Source organism: Wyeomyia smithii, chromosome 3 (genome assembly GCF_029784165.1).
Source record: "Wyeomyia smithii strain HCP4-BCI-WySm-NY-G18 chromosome 3, ASM2978416v1, whole genome shotgun sequence".
NCBI lineage: Eukaryota > Metazoa > Arthropoda > Insecta > Diptera > Culicidae > Wyeomyia > Wyeomyia smithii.
In genome coordinates, this window is record NC_073696.1 from 159,054,584 (window position 1) to 159,080,781 (window position 26,198).

At 40.3% G+C, this 26,198-nt stretch overlaps 2 protein-coding genes across 6 annotated transcripts in view; one reads left to right on the plus strand and one right to left on the minus strand.

Moving 5' to 3' along the window:
* LOC129732744 (NADH dehydrogenase [ubiquinone] 1 alpha subcomplex subunit 7-like) overlaps positions 1 to 26,198 on the plus strand; it is a 133,817-nt gene that overhangs the window by 46,630 nt on the left and 60,989 nt on the right. For 2 of the 5 annotated variants that reach the window (XR_008729338.1, XM_055693925.1), the window contains one exon: positions 10,189 to 10,328. The exons of 1 other annotated variant lie outside the window; for it this stretch is intronic. Coding sequence is in view for 1 of the 4 variants with exons in the window: in XM_055693925.1 (XP_055549900.1) it covers positions 10,189 to 10,240 (52 nt within the window). In the remaining 3 variants the exon portion in view is untranslated. Of the gene's footprint in view, positions 1 to 8,461; positions 8,568 to 10,188; positions 10,329 to 26,198 lie in introns of those variants that run through there. 2 more of the 5 variants (XR_008729340.1, XR_008729339.1) reach the window with 2 other exon arrangements.
* LOC129732741 (uncharacterized) lies at positions 2,741 to 19,989 on the minus strand. The gene is made up of 2 exons (XM_055693922.1): positions 10,127 to 19,989; positions 2,741 to 10,066 (listed from the first exon to the last, which is right to left on the minus strand). Exon 1 carries the CDS (start codon positions 19,956 to 19,958, stop codon positions 18,144 to 18,146), a length of 1,815 nt encoding a protein of 604 aa, XP_055549897.1. The 5' UTR covers positions 19,959 to 19,989; the 3' UTR covers positions 2,741 to 10,066; positions 10,127 to 18,143.

Consider the following 26,198-nt stretch of genomic DNA (forward strand, 5'->3'; position numbering starts at 1 on the left):
TACCAAAATCAGATACTAAATAACTTTCCTGTTTTTGTATTTTCCTACTATTGAAATTCTTATTGATTTATCTTTGAAATTTTTTCATATCCGAAAATATGCCTAAAAATATATTTTTAATGTATTTTTTTTCATATATGTTTTTAATGTAATGTCGATGTCGATTTTTGTCGAAAGTTGATTGTAATTTTTTTTTGGATATTTTTATTATTATTTTTTTTTTGTTTTTTTTTTTGTAAATGTTATATTCTCTTTGCCTATTGCTTATTTTTATTTTATTTTACTAGTTTTCTCTGTTAGTTTTTTTTCAAATTTTGTCTTGTTGTATAGTAGTTAGTGGTGTAGCTAAGAATTTTGTCGTATCGTCCCAATCCATTGGTGCTTATTGGGTAAAGATCTCAGATATTTATTGAGATTACCAGGCTTAAATTAGTTTATTTGACACGGCACGATACATTTTCTGTTTTACTGAGCCAAGTACAATTCGTATTAATTCTACGTTAGCAGGGAAAAGAGGGAGGCCTTTTCTTTATTCTCGCGGCCGACTACGAGCTAGTGGGGATTTAAGGTGAGAGGAGGGGAGATACAATTTTGACTTAAAACTATTTTGGAACTTCGTTTTTCAACTGGTAGAGCAATTGTATTCTTGTTTGTTGTGGGTTCAAAATATTTGTGTAAGCATAGATGCGGGCTCTTCGTTTCCGTGTATTCAGCATAGCATATTTGTATCCTTAATCTGACAAATAGACAAAGAAAATTTTAAATTTTAATGTCAGCGTTTTTCAGAAAGCAGTATAGCTGTGTCATGTACTGGAGATCACCGCTTCCCAGAATGTCTCTAACGGGTACGTTCGGTTGTTTTCCTCGGGCCCGAAGGGAATCTATAAGCTCGGACCTAACACCACAGTATTCGGTACACGACCAAACAACATGCTCGATGTCATGGTAGCCATCGCCACAAACGCAGTGATTACTGTCTACAAGCCCTATACGAAAGAGATGCGTGTTTAACGTGTAGTGATTGGACATAAGTCTGGACATCACGCGAATGAAGTCCCGACCTACATCCAACCCCTTGAACCATGCTTTCGTCGATACCTTAGGAAAAATGAAATGTAGCCACCGTCCCAGTTCATCTGAGTTCCATGATGATTGCCAACTGTTGAGTGTTCTCTAACGCAAAATGCTATAAAATTCATCATAAGCAATTGGTCTTTCATAAATATCGCCATCAATAGCACCCACCTTAGCAAAAGAGTCAGCCTTTTCATTACCCGGAATCGAGCAATGAGAAGGGACCCACGCTAAGGTAACCCGGTAATTTTTATCTGTTAAAGCACTTAAAAACCGCCGTATTTTCCCCAGGAAATACGGGGTGTGCTTCACAGGCTTCATCGATCGCAGAGCCTCAATGGCACTGAGACTATCTGTGAAGATGAAGTAGTGGTCTGTGGGTAGGGTTTCGATGATTCCAAGAGAGTACTGAATAGCAGCAAGTTCTGCGACGTACACGGAAGCAGGAGCATCGAGTTTGTAGGAGGCGGTAAAATTTTCGTGGAAAACACCGAAGCCAGTGGACTCATCTAGATTAGATCCGTCAGTGTAAAACCTTTTATCATAACTAACATGTTTAAACTTATTGGAAAAAATCTTAGGGATCTCTTGGGGTCGCAATTGATCCGGGATACCAGAAATGTCTTGTTCCATGGTGGTGTCGAAGAATATAGCATTATTAGAAGTATCTAAAAGTGCGACATTGGAGGAATCGTATGAAGAAGGATTAATATCTTGAGCCATATAGTCAAAATATAAAGTCATAAATCTGGATTGAGATTGAAGGTCGACCAACCTCTCGAAATTTTCAATTACTAATGGGTTCATAACTGTGCATCGAATTAGCAACCGGTAAGAGAGATTCCAAAAACGATGTTTCAACGGAAGAATACCCGCTAACACTTCAAGACTCATCGTATGGGTCGACTGCATGCAACCCAAGGCAATACACAAACAACGATATTGTATTCTCTCTAATTTTATAATGTGCGTGTTCGCGGCGGAGCGAAAGCAGAAACAGCCGTACTCAAGAACTGACAATATCGTTGTTTGGTAAAGCCTTAAAAGGTCTCCTGGGTGGGCTCCCCACCAGGTTCCGGTAATCGTACGAAGAAAATTAATCCTCTGTTGGCATTTTCGTGTCAGATACCTAATATGACATATGACAAGCCCAGGTGCATTTAGAGTCGAACCAGACCCCGAGATATTTAGCGACTAAAACCTGAGAGATCGTTTTACCCGTTAGTAGGAGCTGCAGCTGAGCTGGGTTATGCTTCCTAGAAAAAACGACCAACTCAGTTTTCTCCGGAGAGAATTCGATACCCAGCTTAAGAGCCCATTCAGACAAATTGTCTAAGGTATCTTGCAATGGTCCTTGCAGATCGCTAGCCTCGCTACCAGTAATGGATACAACGCTATCGTCTGCAAGTTGCCTTAGCGTGCATGAATTTGCAAGACATTCATCGATGTCATTGACGTAAAAATTATATAAGAGAGGACTTAAACATGAGCCCTGGGGAAGGCCCATGTAACTAATTCGGGAAGTTGTCGAATCGCCATGTGAGAAATACATATGCTTTTCTGACAACAAATTGAGCAAAAATTTATTCAAATATGGTGAAAGTCCCTGCGAATGAAGTTTCGCGCTTAAAACTTCTACAGAGACAGAGTCAAAAGCCCCCTTAATATCCAAGAACGCAGAAGCCATTTGCTCTTTTCGAGCAAATGCGAGTTGAATTTCAGTAGAAAGCAACGCTAGGCAATCGTTCGTCCCTTTGCCCCGGCGAAAGCCAAATTGAGTATCTGAAAGTAACCCGTTTGTTTCGACCCATTTGTCTAACCGTAAGAGGATCATTTTCTCCATTAATTTCCGGAGGCAAGAGAGCATCGCAATCGGCCTATATGAATTGTGATCAGAGGCAGGTTTCCCGGGTTTCCGAATAGCAATGACTTTTACCTCCCTCCAGTCATGCGGAACAATATTTAGCTCAAGAAACTTGTTGAACAATTCCAACAAGCGTCTTTTTGCAGAGTCGGGTAGATTCTTCAACAGGTTGAATTTTATTCTATCTAACCCTGGAGCCTTATTGTTGCACGACAGGAGAGCCATTGAAAATTCCAACATCGAAAATGGAGGCTCTTCCGTAGTTACTATAAACGCGTCGCGAAAGGTTTTCTGTTCCGGTACAGAATCCGGACAGACCTTTTTGGCAAAATCGAGTATCCAGCGATCTGAATACTCCTCACTCTCATTCGAAACGTCACGGTTCCGCATGCGCCTGGCGGTATCCCAAAGAGTGCTCATCGCTGTTTCCCTCGACAACGCGTTTACGAACCGCCGCCAGTACCCGCGTTTTTTCGCCTTTACTAAGCTCTTCATCTGCCTGCCCAGTGCCTCGTACTTTCGTAGTAGGTTGACAGTGCCGTACTCCCGGTAGTCCTTATACGCCGCGGACCTTCGCGCGTACAGCTCAGAGCACTCTTTGTCCCACCATTTGTTGGAAGGGCGTTGTCTAATCGTTACCCCGGGTATCGGTTTCGTCTGACCTTGCGTCGCGGCGTCGATTATCAAGCCAGCTAAGAACGCGTATTCTTCCTCCGGAGGAAGTTCCTCGTGAGTCTCGATAGATTCCGCTGTAATAGACTCATACCGCTTTCAATCAATATTACGTGTAAGGTCGTAGGAAATATTGATTGGGTTCGGGGGAGTTGAACCATTAGCAATTGATATAACGATTGGGAGATGATCACTACCGTGGGGATCGTTGATTACTTTCCACTGGCAATCTAACGCAAGTGATGTCGAGCAGAGGGATAGGTCAAGCACGCTTTCACGTGCTGGAGGATTAGGTACACGTGTCGCTTCCCCAGTATTCAAAAGTGTCATATTGAAGTCGTCGATCAAGTTACAAATTAAAGAAGATCGGTTGTCGTCGTACAGCGACCCCCATAGCGAACAGTGAGAGTTAAAATCTCCCAAAATCAAAAAAGGTGCGGGAAGCAATTCTGCTATATCAAGGAGTTGCTCCTGTTCAATCCGCGCGGATGGGGGAATATATAACGAAACAAGGCAAAGGTCTTTTCCATTCATATTCGTTTGAATGGCAACAACTTCAATATTCGAGATCGAGGGGAGGTCGATTCTGAAAAAAGAATAGCACTTTTTGATCCCTAAAAGTACCCCTCCACCGTGTGAGTCTCGATATCGACGAATGATGTAAAAATCGTGGAAATTAAGTTGGTCATTTGAATTGAGAAAAGTTTCACAAAGCGCGAACGCATCACAATTGTATGTGTTTATCAAATGTGAAAATAAATCAAATTTGGGGATGATACTTCTGCAGTTCCACTGTAACACAGTGACAGAATTCCTAACCTCTTTTAACGTATCAGTCATCGAAAGATACGATAGCTGAAATGAGGGGCCAAGTTGCTGTGAGTTGCTTCAAAAAGGTTTTCACTGTTGGGAGAAGGGCAAGAAGAATGTTTTGAAGGGGATCTGGTATGTTGAATGTTTTAAATATCCAGTCCACAATATCAGAGAATTTTATGAACCCTGTTTCTTTTATGTCTTCTGATCGAGAAATGGGTGCACGAGGGGTTTTTGGTGCCCCAGGAAGCGGTGGGTACTCCTGGTTTGATTTGAAATTAAAACCGGGGGGTACTTGCTTCAGTTTTTCTTCACCGCTTCCTTTTTGTGTTGTCTTATTGGTCATTCCGCTAGGGGTTATCTTACGACCTTTACGAGTAAGATTAGGAGAGTTGAGCATTCTCCTCTTCCTAGATCCCTCTGGCAAGGCATAGGAACACCCTTCGACGGGATCGTCAGATGTACCCTCATCGGTTGGCAAAAAGGAAAAGATGTTTCCTGTCGAGGGTGGCTCAGCCCTCTTAACCATTTCTGCAAAAGAGCGCTTTGATCGTTCCTTAAGGGAACGCTTAATTTTTTCCTCGCGCTGTTTGTACGCGGGACATGCCGGAAGGTCATGCCGAGTTCCCTCGCAATAAAGACACTTTTCAGTATCCCCACTGCAAGCGTTCTCAGCATGATTGCCTCCGCACTTGCTACAGCGTGCCTTGTTGCAGCAGTAGGTGGCTGTGTGACCTAACTGCTTACAGTTTTGGCAATGCATGACCCGCGGTACGAACAGGCGTACAGGTAGACGAACCCTGTCCAAGCGGACGTAGTTCGGCAGCGCGGATCCGGCGAATGTTACTCGGAAGGAATCCGAAGGGAGGAATTTCTTCTACCCTTCTTCGATGGATACTGAATGCAATTGCTTGCAATCCAGTATCTTTACACTTTGCATCAAGGGGTTTTTAAAACAGCCAACTCCATGACGCAAAATGTCATCGACAGTGAGATTCCCCTCGGTAACCACACCGTCGATTTCTACATCCTTGGCAGGGATGTACACGCGATACTCTCTCGTGAAGAGCTCGTAGCCAGCAATTTCGTTTGCTTGCTTCAAGCTACTCACGACAACTCGCAGTTTGTTCGGCCTCACCTTCGTAATCTCGGTTACGGCCGAAAAATGTTTTGCTAGGTCTTTGCCAATTTGAATAATATTCAATGGCTTCTTTATGGGCCGGAAAAAAAACAACGTAGGGACCGCCAGCGGCATCTGGGTAAGCTTTTACCCGTACTTTCGGTACTCTTGGTACAGGACTTGGCAAAGGGGAGGGCACAGGGGAAGGTAGGGGTGAGCTGATGGGAGAAATTTCAATTTCTTCCCCGTTTGTTTCCACCTCCAGGAAAAGTTGCACCTGCATGTCGTCCATTTTGCGGGAGCGTTACGCTCTACCGCACACAAACGATAAATATTCGAATATGGGGGGGGGGTTTCAAGTAGTTGATGTTAAATTTTAAAAACAATTTTTCAATCTACAATGGATCAAATAAAAAAAAGACAGTAATAATAATACTAATAACAATAGTAATAATGATAATAATAATAATTATAGTAATAATATTAATAATAACAATAATAATATCAATAATAATATTAATAATAATATTATAACATAGTAATAATATTGATAATAATAGTAAAAATTCTAAAGGTAATACGTCACCGAACGTCTAAGTCACGACCTCACGGCTGATAGTAGAATTAATCGAGCGTCTCCGCAGAACAAACAATGACGATCCAGCTTCGTGTTGAGACGCAGTGGCCGTGTCCTACACGCGACCTTGTAGATGCCACTTGTAGTTGACTTCCACTCGCTCGATCGTATGATGGTCCGTGCTGCTAGCGGGGTAACAGCGGTGCGGGAGAATTATTCTTGCTGATATATCAGCTGCGTATCGAATCACTGGCGGGGTAGCCTGCCCCTACCAGTGTGCAGAAGATGTTTCTGCCGATAAACTACCGGCTATTGTTATCGCGCAGCACAAGAACTAATCGACAAAAAAACACCCGTACGATAACTCGTGTATTGTTATTTTGCAAACTCAAACGGAGATGAACAATTTGCGTCTAATCGAGACGAAAGCAAAACAACGAATGCTATTTATTGAGATGTCTGTGATCTTTCATGAACGCTCCAATCTATTGTGGATGATGAAGATTGTCTAGAAATTTGAAGTTATGTAACGTTGCATCGCTATGTGTTGAAAAAAGAATTTGTTTCTTTTTTTATTTTTGATTGAATATATGTGTTTGATCTTGCTGTAAGGATAAGATTTTGCTTTAAAGATAATAAATGTGCAATTGATGAAATGTATTTATGTAATTATTTTGTAAATGTAATTAATGTAGGGTTGGCTAAGGTTTTGAAATTGGTTTTGTACTTAGAGATGATTTGAATTCTAGGTGTTATAATTAATCTACATAATAAGTTCTATTTAATTAGTGGTAATTTGTTTTCGTTATAAGTTGAAAAAGTTTTGTTATGGGTTATTATAATTTGGTCATTTGCGAAAGAAAAATAAACAAAAAAAATTTTTTTCTTAAACGTTTAATATTCTTATATATCATTTATTTTAATATCTATTTTTATTGTTGTTATAGGAGGTCTTAAAGTTGAAATTTAAGATTTTTTTTTAAGGAAAATGTTTTTATAGATATTTATAAGGTTTTTTTTTGTTTTAAGATGTGAGATTCGTCTTGTGTTGTTTATTCTGTATTTTATTTGCAACTTTTTGTTGTTGTTGCTAGTATTGTGAAAGTTATCGGATTATAGTTAAATGAAAATAAAATTACATGATCTTTAAAAAAAATGAATCTTACAAAATATTACAGTGTTATTGATGAGTCTTTTGCTAATCTGTTCGGTTTATGACTGATTTATGTAATTTGTTTTATAAATGTTTTTAAAATTAGTGAGACAATGATTATGTAATTTGGTAGAATTTGCATTGATATAGTTGCTCTGTCAGACTATACTCTAAGTATAATCAGATGAGAACAAAAATATATGAATGCAATATTTCTAACCATGTTACATAAACACATAAATTTATATTATCTAAAGTTAGGTTTAGCAGAATTGTTTAGCACATATTTCGTGACTATGGAAAAACTGTTTGTTGTGTTTTTTTTTAATTTAGGTTAGGTTATTTTTTTACGTTTGTTTTAATGTCATGTAATGTTTTAGTTTGGTTATTGCTTTGTTTGTGAAAATAAGGAAAATGTGATAATTATTTTTATGTCATATTTTGTAATGTTATGGTTATATATGAGTTGGTACTGTTGAATAAATTTGTTGGATAAAGATAATTTAGATAAAAATATTAAAACGAATTGAAATATAATTAGAAATATAATTAGGAATTAGGAATAATAAGGATTAGTAAACCAATGAAAAGGTTAGCAATATTATGTTAACTAATAATAAGTGTATAAATTTTAGGTTATGAAATTACTTAATTTAAGGTATATAATTGGACTGCTTTTCTATTTGCTGTGTTTAATTTAAAAATTTGTAATATTTTTATGATATTATAAAATTATGATTATGTTTATTAGTTAGTTAGTTATTGAAAATGATCGTGAAGGATTAAAGTTTAAATCTCTTATTAATTTTATGACGTCCTTCTGGTCATCATTAAAGTGCCAGGCATCCGGGGTATTAAAAAATTAAATTATTATGGCTACGAGACGCTAGAGTCCGTGCACTTCTTATTCACCCGGGCATCCGATAACCATTTTGGTTCGGGCATGTGGGGCAAAATTCCATCCAATTATTTTTCATATTTTATTTATTGATTGGGCGCAGGCTTGCTACCCTATTCTACTATATTTTATAACATGACTCCCAGGAATATATTTTTCTTAATTTCTATGCCTTGCTATGGATTTTTAGCCTATTCGCATAGCAGGACAGGCTGCTAGGGATTTTGAGCCTATTCACCTAGCAGCTCTTTAATAAATAAATAAATATATATTTTTTTTTATTGTTGCAGGCTTTCACCGCGCTCTCATAACGACAATTTTTAATCGTAGTATTTTAGTTTAGTTTAGTTTTAGAGCTCGAGGAAAAGGATTATTTCGAATGAAGGAAAAATTTTGGTAAGTGAAAATGAGACAAAAACAAGTTAAAGTTAAAATGTTACTCCCACCTTAGGCTGGTCAGGCTCAAGATGAAAGCTGTTTCTTTATTCGGGTACACAGAAGTGACCAGCCTCGTGTACCGGAATAAAAAAATTAAAATAAAGTGAAATTCATAAAGATTTTTTTTTGAAAATATAGAATAATTGTCTGCAAGGAATGAATGAGGAGCATAGGTAGTTTGTAGTGTAGGGGGTGAAAATGAAATTGAACATAACTGAAAATAGCTGAAAGTTGATTTTAACCTAGTTTAGATTTTTTTTTTGGCTGGTTAGTAAGTTAATATTTAAGTTTGAATTGCTGATATGTTTTTCCAGCATGTTTTAATTTTGAACCTTCAATTTTTTTCAACTAAAATAAAAACGCACAAGACCCGTAATTTATTCCAATGGGTTATTTGTCCTAGAATAAACCTGATTTATTATTTTTTTTTATACTGTTCTCTGTACTTTTATTTGAAATATCTTTATTCGTTATGAAATATTTTATTTTTGTAATATTATTTTTATTTGAATCGATTTGAATCCGGATTATTTGTTTTATGGTGACTCAATTTTCTTCCTTTTCTGTTACTGCTTACTATTAGCATCGCGTTTCTCATATTCGCCAATGTTTTTTTGCATCTTTTTAAAAATTCATTTTTTGATAATAGCTATGATTGCTTGCATGTTTCTAAGTATTTATCCATTCACTGTTTCCACTCTTCGTATAGCCTCAGATATGATTAATGATTAACCTATTCTCTACCATTTTCAGTAGCTTCAAACTATTACTTGTATTATCGTTGCCTTTTTTGCAGTTGCTCCTTAATGGGTAATTCGTTTCGTTTCATGTTATTTGTGTGTATTTAATAAATTTTTAATTATTTAGAGAAGTTTGATTAATGCCGAAATGTACTGTCACGGTCGCCATGAGGTAACTAAAAATGGTCCGGCTTCCTAGCCGGACCCGGGAGTGTCATCTAGCAGTAAAGACACGACGAACGTTGGTACTCGAATGAATCGCACTGAGCGATCAGTTTATTGTACACGTCGGTAGCAATACCCTTTTCTGCTGATGCAGCGGGTGATCGCACCGTCGTTTTATGCTGATGCGATATATGATCGCACCGCTTGTTTTATATTTACTTTTATTCTAAATGGTGCTTGGAATAAGTCCATTACAGGGGTAAATTTCTTAATTTATACTTAATATTGAGTAAGAGCTATAAGTGTAGTTGCCTGGTCGCCGTTGCCGTTTACGTCTCCGTTCTATCAGTGTTGGAGTGTCCCTCGATTGGAAACTTAAATTGATCGAATCATAAAAAATTATTCGAGTTTGCAATTAACGATCGTAATTTATATATTCTTTCGTTATTTAAATGATGAAGCGGAGTAGCCAGAAAATATTTTTCTGGAAAAAGGGGGTATAATGGAATCTAAAATTCCGGAGAATCGAGTCTCCGGATGATCGAGTCCGACCTGTGAAAGTAACATCATTCTTTTCATGTATTTTTCTCGACCGATAAAGCGAGTGCTTACTTAAGCGCGTCATTTACGACAGATCTTATCTATTAATTCAAAACTTTTTTTTTTAATTGTAGTACCGAACCCATAAAGTTACCAAAACCTGGAAAATCGTATGGCTGGGATTAGCAGCTGCATCACGTCGCACCTGAAAGAGAAGAATAGTATGGATTCGTATCTTTTTATAGGCAATTAATAAAACCATTAATAAATCAAATATCTTTTCATTTTGTTTAGCAATTAAGTCATTTACTGCTATTCACATAACAGTCTAATGTAAGTGAGTGTTTTCTTGTTTTTTTTTTCCTGCAAAAATGAGTTCATTTTATTATGCTCTTTAAGAATGACCAATAAAAATGTGATGTTCGTTCCACACAACGTCGATCTTTTTTTGTTCTCTGGATAGGGATACCATCTAGTCCGAGTTTAAAATCAAGACACCTTTAATTTTGGCACAAATTTGATCTAATATAAACTAGCAAACCGGCACTACCAGGCGGGATTCATGGGTGCCCTGGCCACCACGGATCAGATATTCGCGGATCGGCAAGACATACAGAAATGCCGCGAATACAACGTGCCCACACATCATTAGTTTATCGATTTTAAATCGGCGTACGACACAATCCATCGAGACCAGCTATGGTAAATTATGCACGACCTCGGATTTCCTGACAAACTAACGCGGTTGTTCAAAGCGACGAAGCGACGAGTAATGTGTGTAGTTCGAGTATCGGGGGCACTTTTGAGTCCCTTTGAAACTCGAAAAGGTTTAAGGCAAGGGTGTGGTCTCTCGTTTCTACTGTATAACATTGCCTTGGAAGGTGTCATTAGAATAGCGGGACTTAATACGAGTGACATGATATTTCAAAAATCGGTTCAACTGTTTGGTTTCGCCGACGATTTCGACATTGCGGCTCGGACCTTTGTGAAGATGGCGGATACGTACATCGGACTAAAGCCCGAAGCCAAACGGATTGGACTGGTCATCAATGCATCGAAGACGAAGTACATGAAAGGAAGGGGTTGACGAGAAGACATGCTAACCTCCCACCTCGAGTTCAAGTTGGTGGCGATGAAATCGAGGTGGTCGACGAGTGCACAGCGGGCAAGGTGGATCGATCAGGTTGAAGACGACCTGTAGACTCTACGCAGACTGCAGAGCTGGCGAGCTGCAGCCATGGAACTTTTGGACGACTTTCACGTACAGCAAAGGCCGCACCACGGCTTGGGACTGTTTGGTAAGGTGAACTAGCAAACCAAGAAAAAATCGCTCTTATATAACTCCGTACTATTGCTTATTATGAGATGGTACAATAAATTTGGATGTTTTCACAAAGTTCTTCAATAAAAAGATGTCAAATTCATCTACTATTACAAAACTATACATTGTTAGTTACCATTTTCTCTCAAAAACTCAGCTTTCGTAACAATGCAAATAGATTCAACCGAACACAAAATTCAATCTCAGTGAACGTTGTATCCCGAAATCGGAAAAAAATTAATTTCCAAAAAAAATCTGCGTATTGTCAAACTACAACATTGAATATTTTAGGAAAATCAGGACAAATGCTAGAATATGAAAAATAAATCAGGACGCCCAAATAGGATTTCAAAATCAGGACATGTCCTGCTAAATCAGGACGGATGGTATCCCTATCTCTGGATGTTCCACGTAATTATTAGTATAACAGTCCTAGGTTTTATAGAAAATATTTCTGCGTTTATTACCATTCTGGAAGGCTTGTCTCTCTCCTAGGTTGAGGGGCTTGACGGTTCTGCAATAAGTAATATCTGGCTTCTAGAATTAGGGACTGCCAGCTCGCAAATTAAACTTTACGTCATGACCAGATATCGATTCAGGGTGGCCACCCAACCGGGAAAACCGGGAAACAACCGGGAATTGTTTAGAACCGGGAAAAAACCGGGAATTCCACTGAATATCGCCAAGAGAACACAATACTGCTGAGTAAGTCTTGTACTCGAGAAAACGCACCAGACAAAAGTGTTCGTCGAAAATTTATTTAATTCGGATTTTCTTGTAACTTTCAGGGAATGAACTAATACATATAAATTGTGTTCCGGCATAATTATTTTATTCAATTTCCTTTCCATCCCTGAAATCTCGCACCATTCCCTTAAGACCCCTTATAACCTTTTGCGCAACAGTGGAGTCGACCTTTTTAGTTACATTCATCCATTTTTATCTCAACTCAAACTCGGTCTCAATAGCTTGGACGATTTTCGAACTTTGGCTTTCATTATGAAATTGGGTGGTGGTTTTTGGTACAAAAAATACGTTATTGTCTCTATAGCAATCCAACATCGATCGCGCCTAATGGCATGATGCCAGGACCGGCCAAAATCATGTCTCGCCTCCGTGGGACCGCAGAAAGGGTAATGGACGCTTCTGGAGGCACTCGGTGCGGTACATTTCGCTGTTAATGGTACCCGTTGTGATGTACGGTTTACTCAGTTTTCCAACAGAGCATGTATTTTTTGGCGAATTTGTCCACTTCTTCCTTAGGTCTTCTGGAACATCGAACTGTGATTTGGCAACGTAGAACTCCAGCCCCAGTATCTGCTTTGCGTCTGTCTCGATGTTGGTTTCGTTATCGTTAACCACTCTGTTTTGTTGATCACGCCGGTTTGGTGCCTTCCGAACCTTAATATACGAAACCCAGCTCGTTTCATTGTTTGCTAAACGAACTAGGTGGAACACTCTGCCTTCAGATCAGAGCCGCGAATCGAATGGTTCGGAGTACGCTTGAAATAATTCAACATCTTTCGAAACTTTAGAGAGTCAGCTGTCTTCGATTTTCTTTTACTTCCAGCCCGCAGCTCGGTCGCCTGGAACTCCTTAAACGACTTTACCAGTCGAGACACAGTTGTATGGGTGATTCTCAGTTGTCTTCCGATCAATCTTATGGTCGCAGTCGGATTTTCCATGACGGCGTGCAAAATGGTGCATTTGTTTCGAGTGCAGGCGCTATGCAATCGATGAAGACATTACTGATTTCCTACCACCGTAGCGAGAAGCGCTTCAATAGTTTTTGGAGAGATCTGATGGCCGGTTCAGGCAAGAACCTTACTGACTTGACCATATTTATTAAGAGGACTTTGATTATATCCCATGGCAGAATTTGTGACAGAATTTGTAAAACGAGATATTGTAGCGGTCATGGTTCAGGTGCCAACCACCAGGGGGAATACTGAGGTAATTGTTGCTTCGGCTTATTTTCCAGGTGAAATAAATGAGGCGCCTCCTCCTGAGATTGCTTCGTTTGTCAAATTTTGCAGAGACAATAATAGGGCATTCATCATAGGCTGTGATGCCAACGCTCACCATACAGTTTGGGGGAGCAAGGGTGTTAATGGTCGTGGTGAGTGCCTATTGGAGTTTCTCTCGTCAAATAATATAGATATATGCAATAAAGGTAACAAACCAACATTTACAAACGCTATCAGAGGTGAAGTTTTGGATCTGACGCTATGCAGTCCAGCAATTTCTGAAAAAAATTGTTAACTGGCATGCATCGGATGAAACCTCACTATCTGATCACAAGCACATTTTGTTTGAATGGATTGGTGGGAAACCATCAGCTGTTACTTACAGAGATCCTAAAAAAACAGACTGGGATCAATATGCACAATATTTGCGAAAAGAATCACCTTTAAATTATAGCAGAATTGAAACAGTTTCAGAATTGGAATCTATGACAATTCAGCTAAATGAAATGGTGATAAATGCATACAATAAAAGTTGTCCCGCCAAACAATCGTCCTCAAGTAGGGACGTGCCATGGTGGAACAAGAAGCTTGAAAGTTTTCGAAAAAATAGTCGGAAACTTTTTAATAAAGCAAAACGTACTTCAGACTGGGCTCAATATAGAAGAGCCTTAACTGAATATAGCAATGAAATCCGGAAATCTAGAAGAAGGTCTTGGGTTCAAATGTGTGAATCTATAGAAAAAAACTCCAGTTGTTTCTAGATAACAAAAGACTCTTGCCAAAGATCATACCGTTGAGCTTGGCAATCTAAAGCGTCACGACGGAATCTATACTAGTGGTCCTCGTGATACCTTAAATCTAATGATGGAAACGCATTTTCCCGGTTCTATTGAAAAGACGGATTCAGCCATCTCTGATTTAGTTGAAATTTGTTCTACGCAGACTAGCTCTCGGTCTGCTAGAACGGAAAATACTGTATCAGATGTGGCGTGTGAAATTTTTACGAGAACCAGGGTGGAAAGTGCTATGAGATCCTTTGAGCCTTTTAAGTCTGCAAGTGTAGATGGAATATTTCCAGCATTGCTTCAAAAAGGTGAAGCAATACTAATTCCTTCTCTCATTGAGATTTTCAAGGCCAGTTTAAGGTTGAATCATATTCCATCAAAATGGAGGGTAGTAAGAGTAATCTTTATACCTAAAACTGGGAAGCGTGATAAGACGCATCCTAAATCATTCAGACCCATTAGTCTTTCTTCGGTTTTGTTGAAGACAATGGAAAAAGTGCTGAATGATTTCATTCATACATCTTACATGCAAACAAAACCGCTTTCAAAGTTCCAGTTTGCCTATCAAACTGGAAAATCCACTATAACAGCGCTTCATACGCTGGTCATGAAAATTGAAAAGTCACTTTCAGCTAAAGAAATTGCTCTGTGCTCTTTCTTAGATATTGAAGGTGCTTTTGATAATGCGTCCTATTCTTCAATGTCTAGTGCAATGAAGAACAAAGGATTTCACACGAGCATTGTTAACTGGATTCATACCATGCTTGCAAAAAGAGAAATCACTTCTGAGTTGGGAGGCTCGTCTATCATGATAAGGGCAACGAAAGGATGTCCGCAAGGAGGTGTTCTTTCGCCACTTATGTGGTCTTTGGTGGTGGACGATCTTCTCAAAAGCTTAGAAGCAAAAGGTTTCGAAGTTGTGGGCTTTGCAGATGACATAGTCATCTTGGTAAGAGGAAAGTTCGACAACATAGTTTCGGAAAGAATGCAGGAGGCTTTGGAGTATACCCAGTCTTGGTGTATAAAGGAGGGTCTCAGCATTAATCCGACAAAAGCTGTAATCGTACCTTCACTAGAAAGAGGAAATTCAATCTAAAAACTCTCAAGATTGGAGGAGTAGAAATTCCATTCAGTGAACAGGTTAAATACTTAGGAGTTATCCTTGATGCCAAGCTAAACTGGAATGCACATCTTGACTATGCAATCAACAGGGTGGTCAGTGCATTATGGTTGTGCTCCAAAACCGTTGGGAGAAAGTGGGGCTTGAGACCGAAAATGGTAATGTGGATATTCACATCTATTATACGTCCAAAACTGACCTACGCTGCGTTAGTGTGGTGGCCAAAAACCAAAGAGTCCACCGCTAGAACAAAGCTAGATAAAGCTCAACGACTTGCGTGCATTGCTATAACAGGAGCAATGCAAAGCACCCCGTCAATAGCTCTTGATGCAATTCTTCATCTGCTGCCGTTGTACGAATACGTGCAACTAGAAGCAGAAAAGAGTGCCTTGAAGCTAAAAAGAACAAAAACTATATTGTCAGGTGATCTTGTGGGTCACCTGACAATACTGGACTTTTTCAAAAGAGGGCCAGTGATGAGTATGAATGGAGACTGGATGGCTCCTCAGGATAACCATGATATTCCCTACAAGGTATGCGAAACGTCGCGTGCAGACTGGGAAGTCGGAGTTCCTGATGTCCGTCCCGGTTCAACGATATTTTTCACAGACGGCTCAAAAATAGGTACCAAAACTGGTGCAGGAATCTTCGGCCCTGGAATTAATATTTCAGTGGCAATGGGACACTGGCCAACAGTGTTTCAAGCAGAGATTTTTGCAATCCTTGAATGTGCGAGTGTATGTCTGACTAGGAAATACATACATGCAAATATTTGTATTTTCTCTGACAGTCAAGCAGCACTGAAAGCACTTGATGCTTATAAATGTACATCCAAGATAGTCTGGGAATGTATTCTCACATTGCGACAGCTATTTCAAACAAACTTAGTAAATTTGTATTGGGTTCCAGGACATTGTGGCATTGGTGGGAATGAAAAGGCAGACGAACTTGCAAAACAAGGATCTAACTCACAGTTTATCGGCCCAGAACCTTTCTGCGGTATATCAAACTGTGCAGTGAAAATGGAGCTTAAACGCTGGGAGGAACAAAAGGTGATAACCAATTGGTTTGATGTCAAAAAGTGTTCCCAATCTAAAAGATTTATCACACCAAACGAGAATCATTCAAAAAAGCTCCTAGAGCTCAACAAAAGAGCTCTTTGTACATACGTCGGCCTAGTAACGGGGCACTGTCCGAGTAGATATCATTTAAAGAACATTGGCCGGGTTCAGGATGATATCTGTCGCTTTTGTAATATGGAAAGCGAGACATCGGAACATCTGCTGTGCAGTTGTGGTGCATTATTTAAACGCAGATCAAGGTTTCTTGGCAGTGGCTGTTTACAGCCCAAAGAGATTTGGTCTTTGAATCCTGGGAAGGTGATTGGCTTCATAAACCATATTTCACCTGACTGGGAGCGTGTCGGTGCAGGTACCTGATCACTCAACAATAGTGGTCATTGTATTTTGCAAGGGGACACGTATAGCAATTGACTGGGATATATAATACAAAAGTTCACATCAATGGACAACGTAATTCTATTTCCCTAACACAAAAAATAAAAAAAAAATCCCATGGCAATGCCACAAGGATTAGGAAAGCCTTGTAGAACAGCGCTTGGTGTACGATGCAGTACAGGATGCCGGTGAAGTGTACGAAATTGATATCACCAAGTCTATGATGTTAAATTGATGAAGACAAAGAAGAAGGAGCAGTCAAATCAAGATGAAGAAGCCCGGAAAAAATGCCAGTGCCATTAAAGCAATAGAAGCCAAAAAGGCAAAATTTCTCGCGGGCATCCATAAAAAGGCAGCACTGATGGATGAAGAGATGCGTGCGCTGCTGAAGTAATGTGTTTGAAGTGTTTTGAAAATCTGATTGGCCTGATTAAATTGAAGTTTGTTTTGCAAGAAATGTGTGACATAATTCTTTCATTTATTGATTCTTATATGCTTGAGGTAAGAGTGGTTCCTTCAAACTTAATTTGGCCTTGGAGTCCCCTGTAATGAGTATTTTATGCGTGGTTAAAAAAATACTCGTAGACCAGATCTTCTCTCGAAAAAGATGAGTCCGTCACATTCCTCGAATTTTTGCTATTTGATTTTTGAATCCAATAAGGCTGAATACGTTTAAGTAGTGACTTTGAGCATATTATGATGTAAATCGAAAGTCATGTTTTTTTCAATCCTTAACTTGTGGAAAACTACAGAATTCAGAAGTACAATTAATCGGGTAAAATATTTGAACGAACCGGGAAAAAAACCGGGAATTTCATTTTGGGTTTTGAGTGGCCACCCTGTCGATTGTAAAACACCTCAATCGTCCTTTGAAAACATTTTTAGGGTCTTTTTGGTCAAAACAGGGTGGCCAGCGAACCGAGAAAACCGGGAAAACCGGAAATTTGAAAATGACCCGGGAAAAACCCGGGAATTTAAATACCGAACCGGGAAATTTATAATGTTGAATTCAAACATTAGAGTTAAAAATCAGTGCTGCACTGTATATTTCATTCACTGCATACTTGTTTGTTTTTAAATAGTTTATTTGACACGGCACGATACAATTTATGTTTAACTGAGCCAAGTACATTTTTTTTAAGTTCTAAATTAGCAGGGAAAAGAGGGAGGCCTTTTCTTTATTCTCGCGGCCGACTACGAGCTAGTGGGGATTTAAGGTGAGAGGAGGGGAGTTACAATTTTGATTTCAACAATATTGAGTTATACGATTTATTTATTTGTACATGGCTAAGCAGTGATGTTCTATTTGAGCAGTTTGGACTGAGGTGTCTGCGTGAACATGAAGATGCCGAGTCTTCGTTTGGGTGTCTCCAGCTTAGTGTATCATCTTCTTTCAGCGTGTAGCGGGAATGGTAATCTAACAAATAGATAGAAGAGTTTCATATTTTAATACCAGCGTGTTTTATGAACACGTATAGCTGTGTCATGTACTGGAGATCACCGCTTCCCAGAATGTCTCTAACGGGTACGTTCGGTTGTTTTTCTCGGGCCCGAAGGGAATCTATAAGCTCAGACCTAACACCACAGTATTCGGTGCACGACCAAACAACATGCTCGATGTCATGGTAGCCATCGCCACAAACGCAGTGATTACTGTCTACAAGCCCTATACGAAAGAGATGCGTGTTTAACGTATAGTGATTGGACATAAGTCTGGACATCACGCGAATGAAGTCCCGACCTACATCCAACCCCTTGAACCATGCTTTCGTCGATACCTTAGGAAAAATGGAATGTAGCCACCGTCCCAGTTCATCTGAGTTCCATGATGATTGCCAACTGTTGAGTGTTCTCTGACGCAAAATGCTATAAAATTCATCAAAAGCAATTGGTCTTTCATAAATATCGCCGTCAATAGCACCCACCTTAGCTAAAGAGTCAGCCTTTTCGTTACCCGGAATCGAGCATTGAGAAGGGACCCACGCTAAGGTAACCCGGTAATTTTTATCTGTTAAAGCACTTAAAAACCGCCGTATTTTCCCCAGGAAATACGGGGTGTGCTTCGCAGGCTTCATTGATCGCAGAGCCTCAATGGCACTGAGACTATCTGTGAAGATGAAGTAGTGGTCTATGGGTAGGGTTTCGATGATTCCAAGAGAGTACTGAATAGCAGCAAGTTCTGCGACGTACACGGAAGCAGGAGCATCGAGTTTGTAGGAGGCGGTAAAATTTTCGTGGAAAACACCGAAGCCAGTGGACTCATCTAGATTAGATCCGTCAGTGTAAAAGCTTTTATCATAACTAACATGTTTAAACTTATTGGAAAAAATCTTAGGGATCTCTTGGGGTCGCAATTGATCCGGGATACCAGAAATGTCTTGTTTCATGGTGGTGTCGAAGAATATAGCATTATTAGAAGTAGCTAAAAGTGCGACATTGGAGGAATCGTATGAAGAAGGTTTAATATCTTGAGCCATATAGTCAAAATATAAAGTCATAAATCTGGATTGAGATTGAAGGTCGACCAACCTCTCGAAATTTTCAATTACTAATGGGTTCATAACTGTGCATCGAATTAGCAACCGGTAAGAGAGATTCCAAAAACGATGTTTCAACGGAAGAATACCCGCTAGCACTTCAAGACTCATCGTATGGGTCGACTGCATGCAACCCAAGGCAATACGCAAACAACGATATTGTATTCTCTCTAATTTTATAATGTGCGTGTTCGCGGCGGAGCGAAAGCAGAAACAGCCGTACTCAAGAACTGACAATATCGTTGTTTGGTATAACCTTAGAAGGTCTCCTGGGTGAGCACCCCACCAAGTTCCGGTAATCGTACGAAGAAAATTAATCCTCTGTTGGCATTTTTGTGTCAGATACCTAATATGACAAGCCCAGGTGCATTTGGAGTCGAACCAGACCCCGAGATATTTAGCGACTAAAACCTGAGAGATCGTTTTACCCGTTAGTAGGAGCTGCAGCTGAGCTGGGTTATGCTTCCTAGAAAAAACGACCAGCTCAGTTTTCTCCGGAGAGAATTCGATACCCAGCTTAAGAGCCCATTCAGACAAATTGTCTAAGGTATCTTGCAATGGTCCTTGCAGGTCGCTAGCCTTGCCACCAGTAATGGATACAACGCTATCGTCTGCAAGTTGCCTTAGCGTGCATGAATTTGCAAGACATTCATCGATGTCATTGACGTAAAAATTATATAAGAGAGGACTTAAACATGAGCCCTGGGGGAGGCCCATGTAACTAATTCGGGAAGTTGTCGAATCGCCATGTGAGAAATACATATGCTTTTCTGACAACAAATTGAGCAAAAATTTATTCAAATATGGTGAAAGTCCCTGCGAATGAAGTTTCGCGCTTAAAACTTCTACAGAGACAGAGTCAAAAGCCCCCTTAATATCCATGAACGCAGAAGCCATTTGCTCTTTTCGAGCAAAGGCTAGTTGAATTTCAGTAGAAAGCAACGCTAGGCAATCGTTCGTCCCTTTGCCCCGGCGAAAGCCAAATTGAGTATCTGAAAGTAACCCGTTTGTTTCGACCCATTTGTCTAACCGTAAGAGGATCATTTTCTCCATTAATTTCCGGAGGCAAGAGAGCATCGCAATCGGCCTATATGAATTGTGATCAGAGGCAGGTTTCCCGGGTTTCCGAATAGCAATGACTTTTACCTCCCTCCAGTCATGCGGAACAATATTTAGCTCAAGAAACTTGTTGAATAAATTCAACAAGCGTCTTTTTGCAGAGTCGGGTAGGTTCTTCAACAGGTTGAATTTTATTCTATCTAACCCTGGAGCCTTATTGTTGCACGACAGGAAAGCCATTGAAAATTCCAACATCGAAAATGGAGGCTCTTCCGTAGTTACTAATAACGCGTCGCGAAAGGTTTTCTGTTCCGGTACAGAGTCTGGACAGACCTTTTTGGCAAAATCGAGTATCCAGCGATCTGAATACTCCTCGCTTTCATTCGAAACGTCACGGTTCCGCATGCGCCTGGCGGTATCCCAAAGAGTGCTCATCGCTGTTTCCCTGGACAACGCGTTTACGAACCGCCGCCAGTACCCGCGTTTTTTCGCCTTTACTAAGCTCTTCATCTGCCTGCCCAGTGCCTCGTACTTTCGAAGCAGGTTGACAGTGCCGTACTCCCGGTAGTCCTTATACGCCGCGGACCTTCGCGCGTACAGCTCAGAGCACTCTTTGTCCCACCATTTGTTGGGAGGGCGCTGTCTAATCGTTACCCCGGGTATCAGTTTCGTCTGAGCTTGAGTCGCGGCGTCGATTATCAAGCCAGCTAAGAACGCGTATTCTTCCTCCGGAGGAAGTTCCTCGTGAGTCTCGATAGATTGCGCTATAATAGACTCATAACACTTCCAATCAATATTACGTGTAAGGTCGTAGGAAATATTGATTGGGTTCGGGGGAGTTGAACCATTAGCAATTGATATAACGATTGGAAGATGATCACTACCGTGGGGATCGTTGATTACTTTCCACCGGCAATCTAGCGCTAGTGATGTCGAGCAGAGGGATAGGTCAAGCACGCTTTCACGTGCTGGAGGATTAGGTACACGTGTCGCTTCCCCAGTATTCAAAACTGTCATATTGAAGTCGTCGATCAAGTTACAGATTAAAGAAGATCGGTTGTCGTCGTACAGCGACCCCCATAGCGAACAGTGAGAATTAAAATCTCCCAATATCAAAAAAGGCGCGGGAAGCAACTCTGCTATATCAGTGAGATGCTTCTGTTCAATCCGCGCGGATGGAGGCATATATAACGAAACAAGGCATAGGTCTTTTCCATCCATATTCGTTTGAATGGCAACGACTTCAATATTCGAGATCGAGGGGAGGTCGATTCGGAAGAAGGAATAGCACTTTTTAATCCCTAAAAGTACCCCTCCACCGTGTGAGTCTCGATCTCGACGAATAATGTTAAAATCGTGGAAATTGAGTTGATCGTTTGAATTGAGAAAGGTTTCACAGAGCGCAAATGCGTCACAATTGTATGTATTTATTAAATGAGAAAATAGATCGAATTTGGGGATGATACTTCTGCAATTCCACTGTAATACAGTGATAAAATTCCTAACCTCTTTCGCCGTATTAGTCATCGAAAGATATGATAGCTGAAATGAGGGGCCAAGTTGCTGCTAGTTGCATCAAAAAGGTTTTCACTGTAGGAAGAAGGGCAAGAAGAATATTTTGTAGGGGATCTGGTATGTTGAATGTTTTAAATATCCAGTCCACAATATCAGAAAATTTTATGAACCCTGTTTCTATTTTATCTTCTGATCGAGAAATGGGTGCCCGAGGGGTTTTTGGTGCCCCAGGAAGCGGTGGGTACTCCTGGTTTGATTTAAAATTAAAACCGGGAGGTACTTGCTTCGGTTTTTCTTCACCGCTTCCTTTTTGTGTTGGCTTATTGGTCATTCCGCTAGGGGTTATCTTGCGACCTTTGCGAGAAAGATTAGGAGAGTTGATCATTCTCCTCTTCCTAGATCCTTCTGGCATGGCATAAGAACACCCTTCGACGGGATCGTCAGATGTACCCTCATCGGTTGGCAAAAAGGAAAAGATGTTTCCTGTCGAGGGTGGCTCAGCACTCTTCAGCATTTCTGCGAAAGAGCGCTTTGATCGTTCCTTGAGGGAACGCTTTATTTTTTCCTCGCGCTGTTTGTACGCGGGACACGCCGAAAGGTCATGCCGAGTTCCCTCGCAGTAAAGACACTTTTCAGTATCCTCACTGCAAGCGGTCTCAGCATGATTGCCTCCGCACTTGCTGCAGCGTGCCTTGTTGCAGCAGTAGGTGGCTGTATGACCTAACTGCTTGCAGTTTTGGCAATGCATGACCCGCGGTACGAACAGGCGTACAGGCAGACGAACCCTGTCCAAAGAGATGTAGTTCGGCAGTGCGGATCCGGCGAATGTTACACGGAAGGAATCCGAAGGGAAGAATTTCTTCTTCCCTTCTTCGATGGATACTGAATGCAATTGCTTGACATCCAGTATCTTTACATCTTGAATCAGGGGGTTTTTGAAGCAGCCAACCCCGTGACGCAAAATGTCATCGACCGTGAGGCTTCCTTCGGTAACCACACCGTCGATCTCCACGTCCTTGGCAGGGATGTACACGCGGTACTCTCTCGTGAAGAGCTCGTAGCTAGCAATTGCGTTTGCTTGCTTCAAGCTACTCACAACAACTCGCAGTTTGTTCGGTCTAACCTTTGTAATTTCGGTTACGTCCGAAAACTGTTTTGCCAGGTCCTTGCCGATTTGAATTATATTTAGAGGCTTCTTTATGGGCCTGAAGTAAACTACGAACGGACCTTTCGAAGCATCTGGGTAAGCTTTCACCCGTGTTGCCGGTACCCTTGGTACGGGGCTAGGTAGCGGGGAAGGTAGAGGGGAATTGATGGGGGAGATCTCAATCTCTTCCCCAGTTGTTTCCACATCCAGGAATAGTTGCACCTGCATGTCGTCCATTTTGCGGGAGCGTTACGCTCTACCGCACACAAACGATAAATATTCGAATGTGGGGGGGGGGGGGGGGTCAAATAGTTGCTAGTAAATTTTAAAAACAATTTTTCAAACTACAATGGATCAAAATTAAAAAAAAGGCAGTAATACTAATACTAATAACAATAGTAATAATAATAATAATAATAATAATAATAATAATAATAATAGTAATAATAATGATAATAATAATAATAGTAATAATAATTATAATAATAACAATAATAATACTATTAATAATAATGATAAAAATTCTAAAGTGAATACTTCACCGAACGTCTAAGTCACGACCTCACGGCTGATAGTAGGATTAATCGAGCGTCTCCGCAGAACAAACAATGACGATCCAGCTTCGTGTTGTGACACAGTGGCCGTATCCTACACGCGACCTTGTAGATGCCACGTGTAGTTGACTTCCACTCGCTCGATCGTATGGTGGTCCGTGCTGCTAGCGGGGTAACAGCGGTGCGGGAGAATTATTCTTGCTGATATATCAGCTGCGTATCGGATCACTGGCGGGGTAGCCTGCCCCTACCAGTGTGCAGAAGATGTTTCTGCCGATAAACTACCGGCTATTGTTATCGCGCAGCACAAGAAATAATCGACAAAAAAACACCCGTACGATAACTCGTGTATTGTTATTTTGCAAACTCAAACGGAGATGAACAATTTGCGTCTAATCGAGACGAAAGCAAAACAACGAATCAATCACTGCATACTTGAATAGGTTGTATTAGTTCAACGTGTTATACACATTTCACCATCTCACAAAAACTAGAACGAACTGACGGAGCAGAACCGTTGAAAATGTTTCCACACTTGTGAACATTCAATCAGGGATGTCACATATGCATCCAGATTGATCTGTAGAATAGCGATATTTGAACACCTTTTACATGCAGATATCTGTATACCGCATAATCAAAAACCATTGCTGAAGCGGTAAGGATTTTAACTTAACAAAAATGTCATGTTTTTGCAAAAAATAAAGAAATCGCCGCCAATAATCTCTATAATGTTCAAAACAATATCACGACTGTTCCACGAACGATTATCAGAATATAAATCAATATGGGTATTCATGTCGAGCTCGTAAACAAATACCCAGCCGTGAAAATACTCACCTCCATTGACGAGTAATGGAAGATACACAGTTTACGGCTGGGTATTCGTATACGAGCTCGATGTGAAGACCCCTAATATAAATATACCGTTCATCAAATGGTACCTGAACAACTGGAAACTATGCTTTCACCATTTCTAATATAATATTCGTAAACTAAAAAATATTATGGGTATTCATGTCGAGCTCGTAAACAAATACCCAGCCGTAAAAATACTCACCTCCATTGACGAGTAATGAAAGATACACAGTTTACGGCTGGGTAATCGTATACGAGCTCGATGTGAAGACCCCTACACTCAAAATAATTTTCACGTTATGATTACCGGAAAAGTTATGTGAATATTTTCCACTGTCATTTTCACGTAGATTTTACGTGATTGTCATTTGAGTTCATCATGATCTAGAGAGATGGTTTATCCTGCGAATATTATTCAGTAGACATATGCGTTTCATGTGATTTTCACGTAGAATTTAACTACCGGTAAAGTGAAAAGCATTTGATTAACGGATAGCTACTACGTTTTATAAAACGTATAAATTTCGATTGTGGTTTCCCAAATTCTTAAGAGAGAAATTAGATTTAAGAATTTAAGAATCGAACCGATTTAAGAATCGCACGGGGATGCAAAAACGACATAAAAACTGGCAAATATTAGGACATTCACCGTCGATAATTACTGTTAGCTGCTACTGTTTATGTTCAGGTAACTCCTGGATCTTTGAACTGAATCTGTGCAAAATCTGTAAGCTAGAGATTCCATGTCGAATTATGGTTTTTCTAAATCTCACTCATTGGCAAGCCATCGGTGAAATCAATTTTATGTTCAGAGACCGAATTATACAACAGCTTCGCCATTTTGATTCTTGTATATTTTCGCACGTAGAGTTCATTCTGTTTGACGTTGCCAAGTTCACGTAGATACTACGTAATAAAACATAGTATGCATGTGATTTTCACGTAGATGTTATGTTTGTCACATAAATCATGAAAACTGACAGAAAATGAATAAGTACAGGAAATTTCACGTAACAATAACGTGAAAAATATTTTGAGCGTATTTTTTTTCTTCACATAACATTTATTTGACACGGCACAAATACAATTTAATGTTTAACGGCGCCAATTATATCTGATGACTTAAAAACTAAAGCAAATTTTTTATCCTCGCTGCCGACTACGAGCTGAAATTAAGTCTAACTTAAAACTAGCATGGGATTTCCAATCAGTGTTTTGTTGTTCAATGGTCGTCTGATAATCGTCGAATGGCATGTATGGATTCGTTCTGCTGAGCCACGATGTCGTGAGTTGGGACAGAGGCTCGTAGTCCTTGGGTCCTGGTTCTGTTGTGCGGGGTCTGGTTGCTGGTTTTGTGCTTAAGGTTCAAACGTGTTCTTGTCGTTTTGTTGGGTGTAGACGGAGGGGAACGGGACTAGACTGGGGCGTGGATGGATTTCAGGAAAACGTATATAAGGGACATGTAGGATAGGTCACGGCTCGCCAAGACATCACGAACAGGAACAGCCGGCTGTCTACCCTCGGCCTGCAGGGAAGCTATTAATTTAGACCTGGCGTCACGGTGTACAGGGCATGACCAAACCACATGCTCTATGTCGTGATAACCTTCACCACAGGCACAGATACCACTTTCCCCGAGCCCAACACGACGGAGGAGCGCGTCAAATCTATAGTGATTGGACATAAGCCGGGACATCACGCAAATGAAATCCCGACCTACATCCAACCCCTTGAACCACGGGTTCGTCGATACTTTGGGGATTATGGAATGTAACCACCTTCCCAATTCCCCTCTGGTCCAAGCATTTTGCCAACTGATGATCG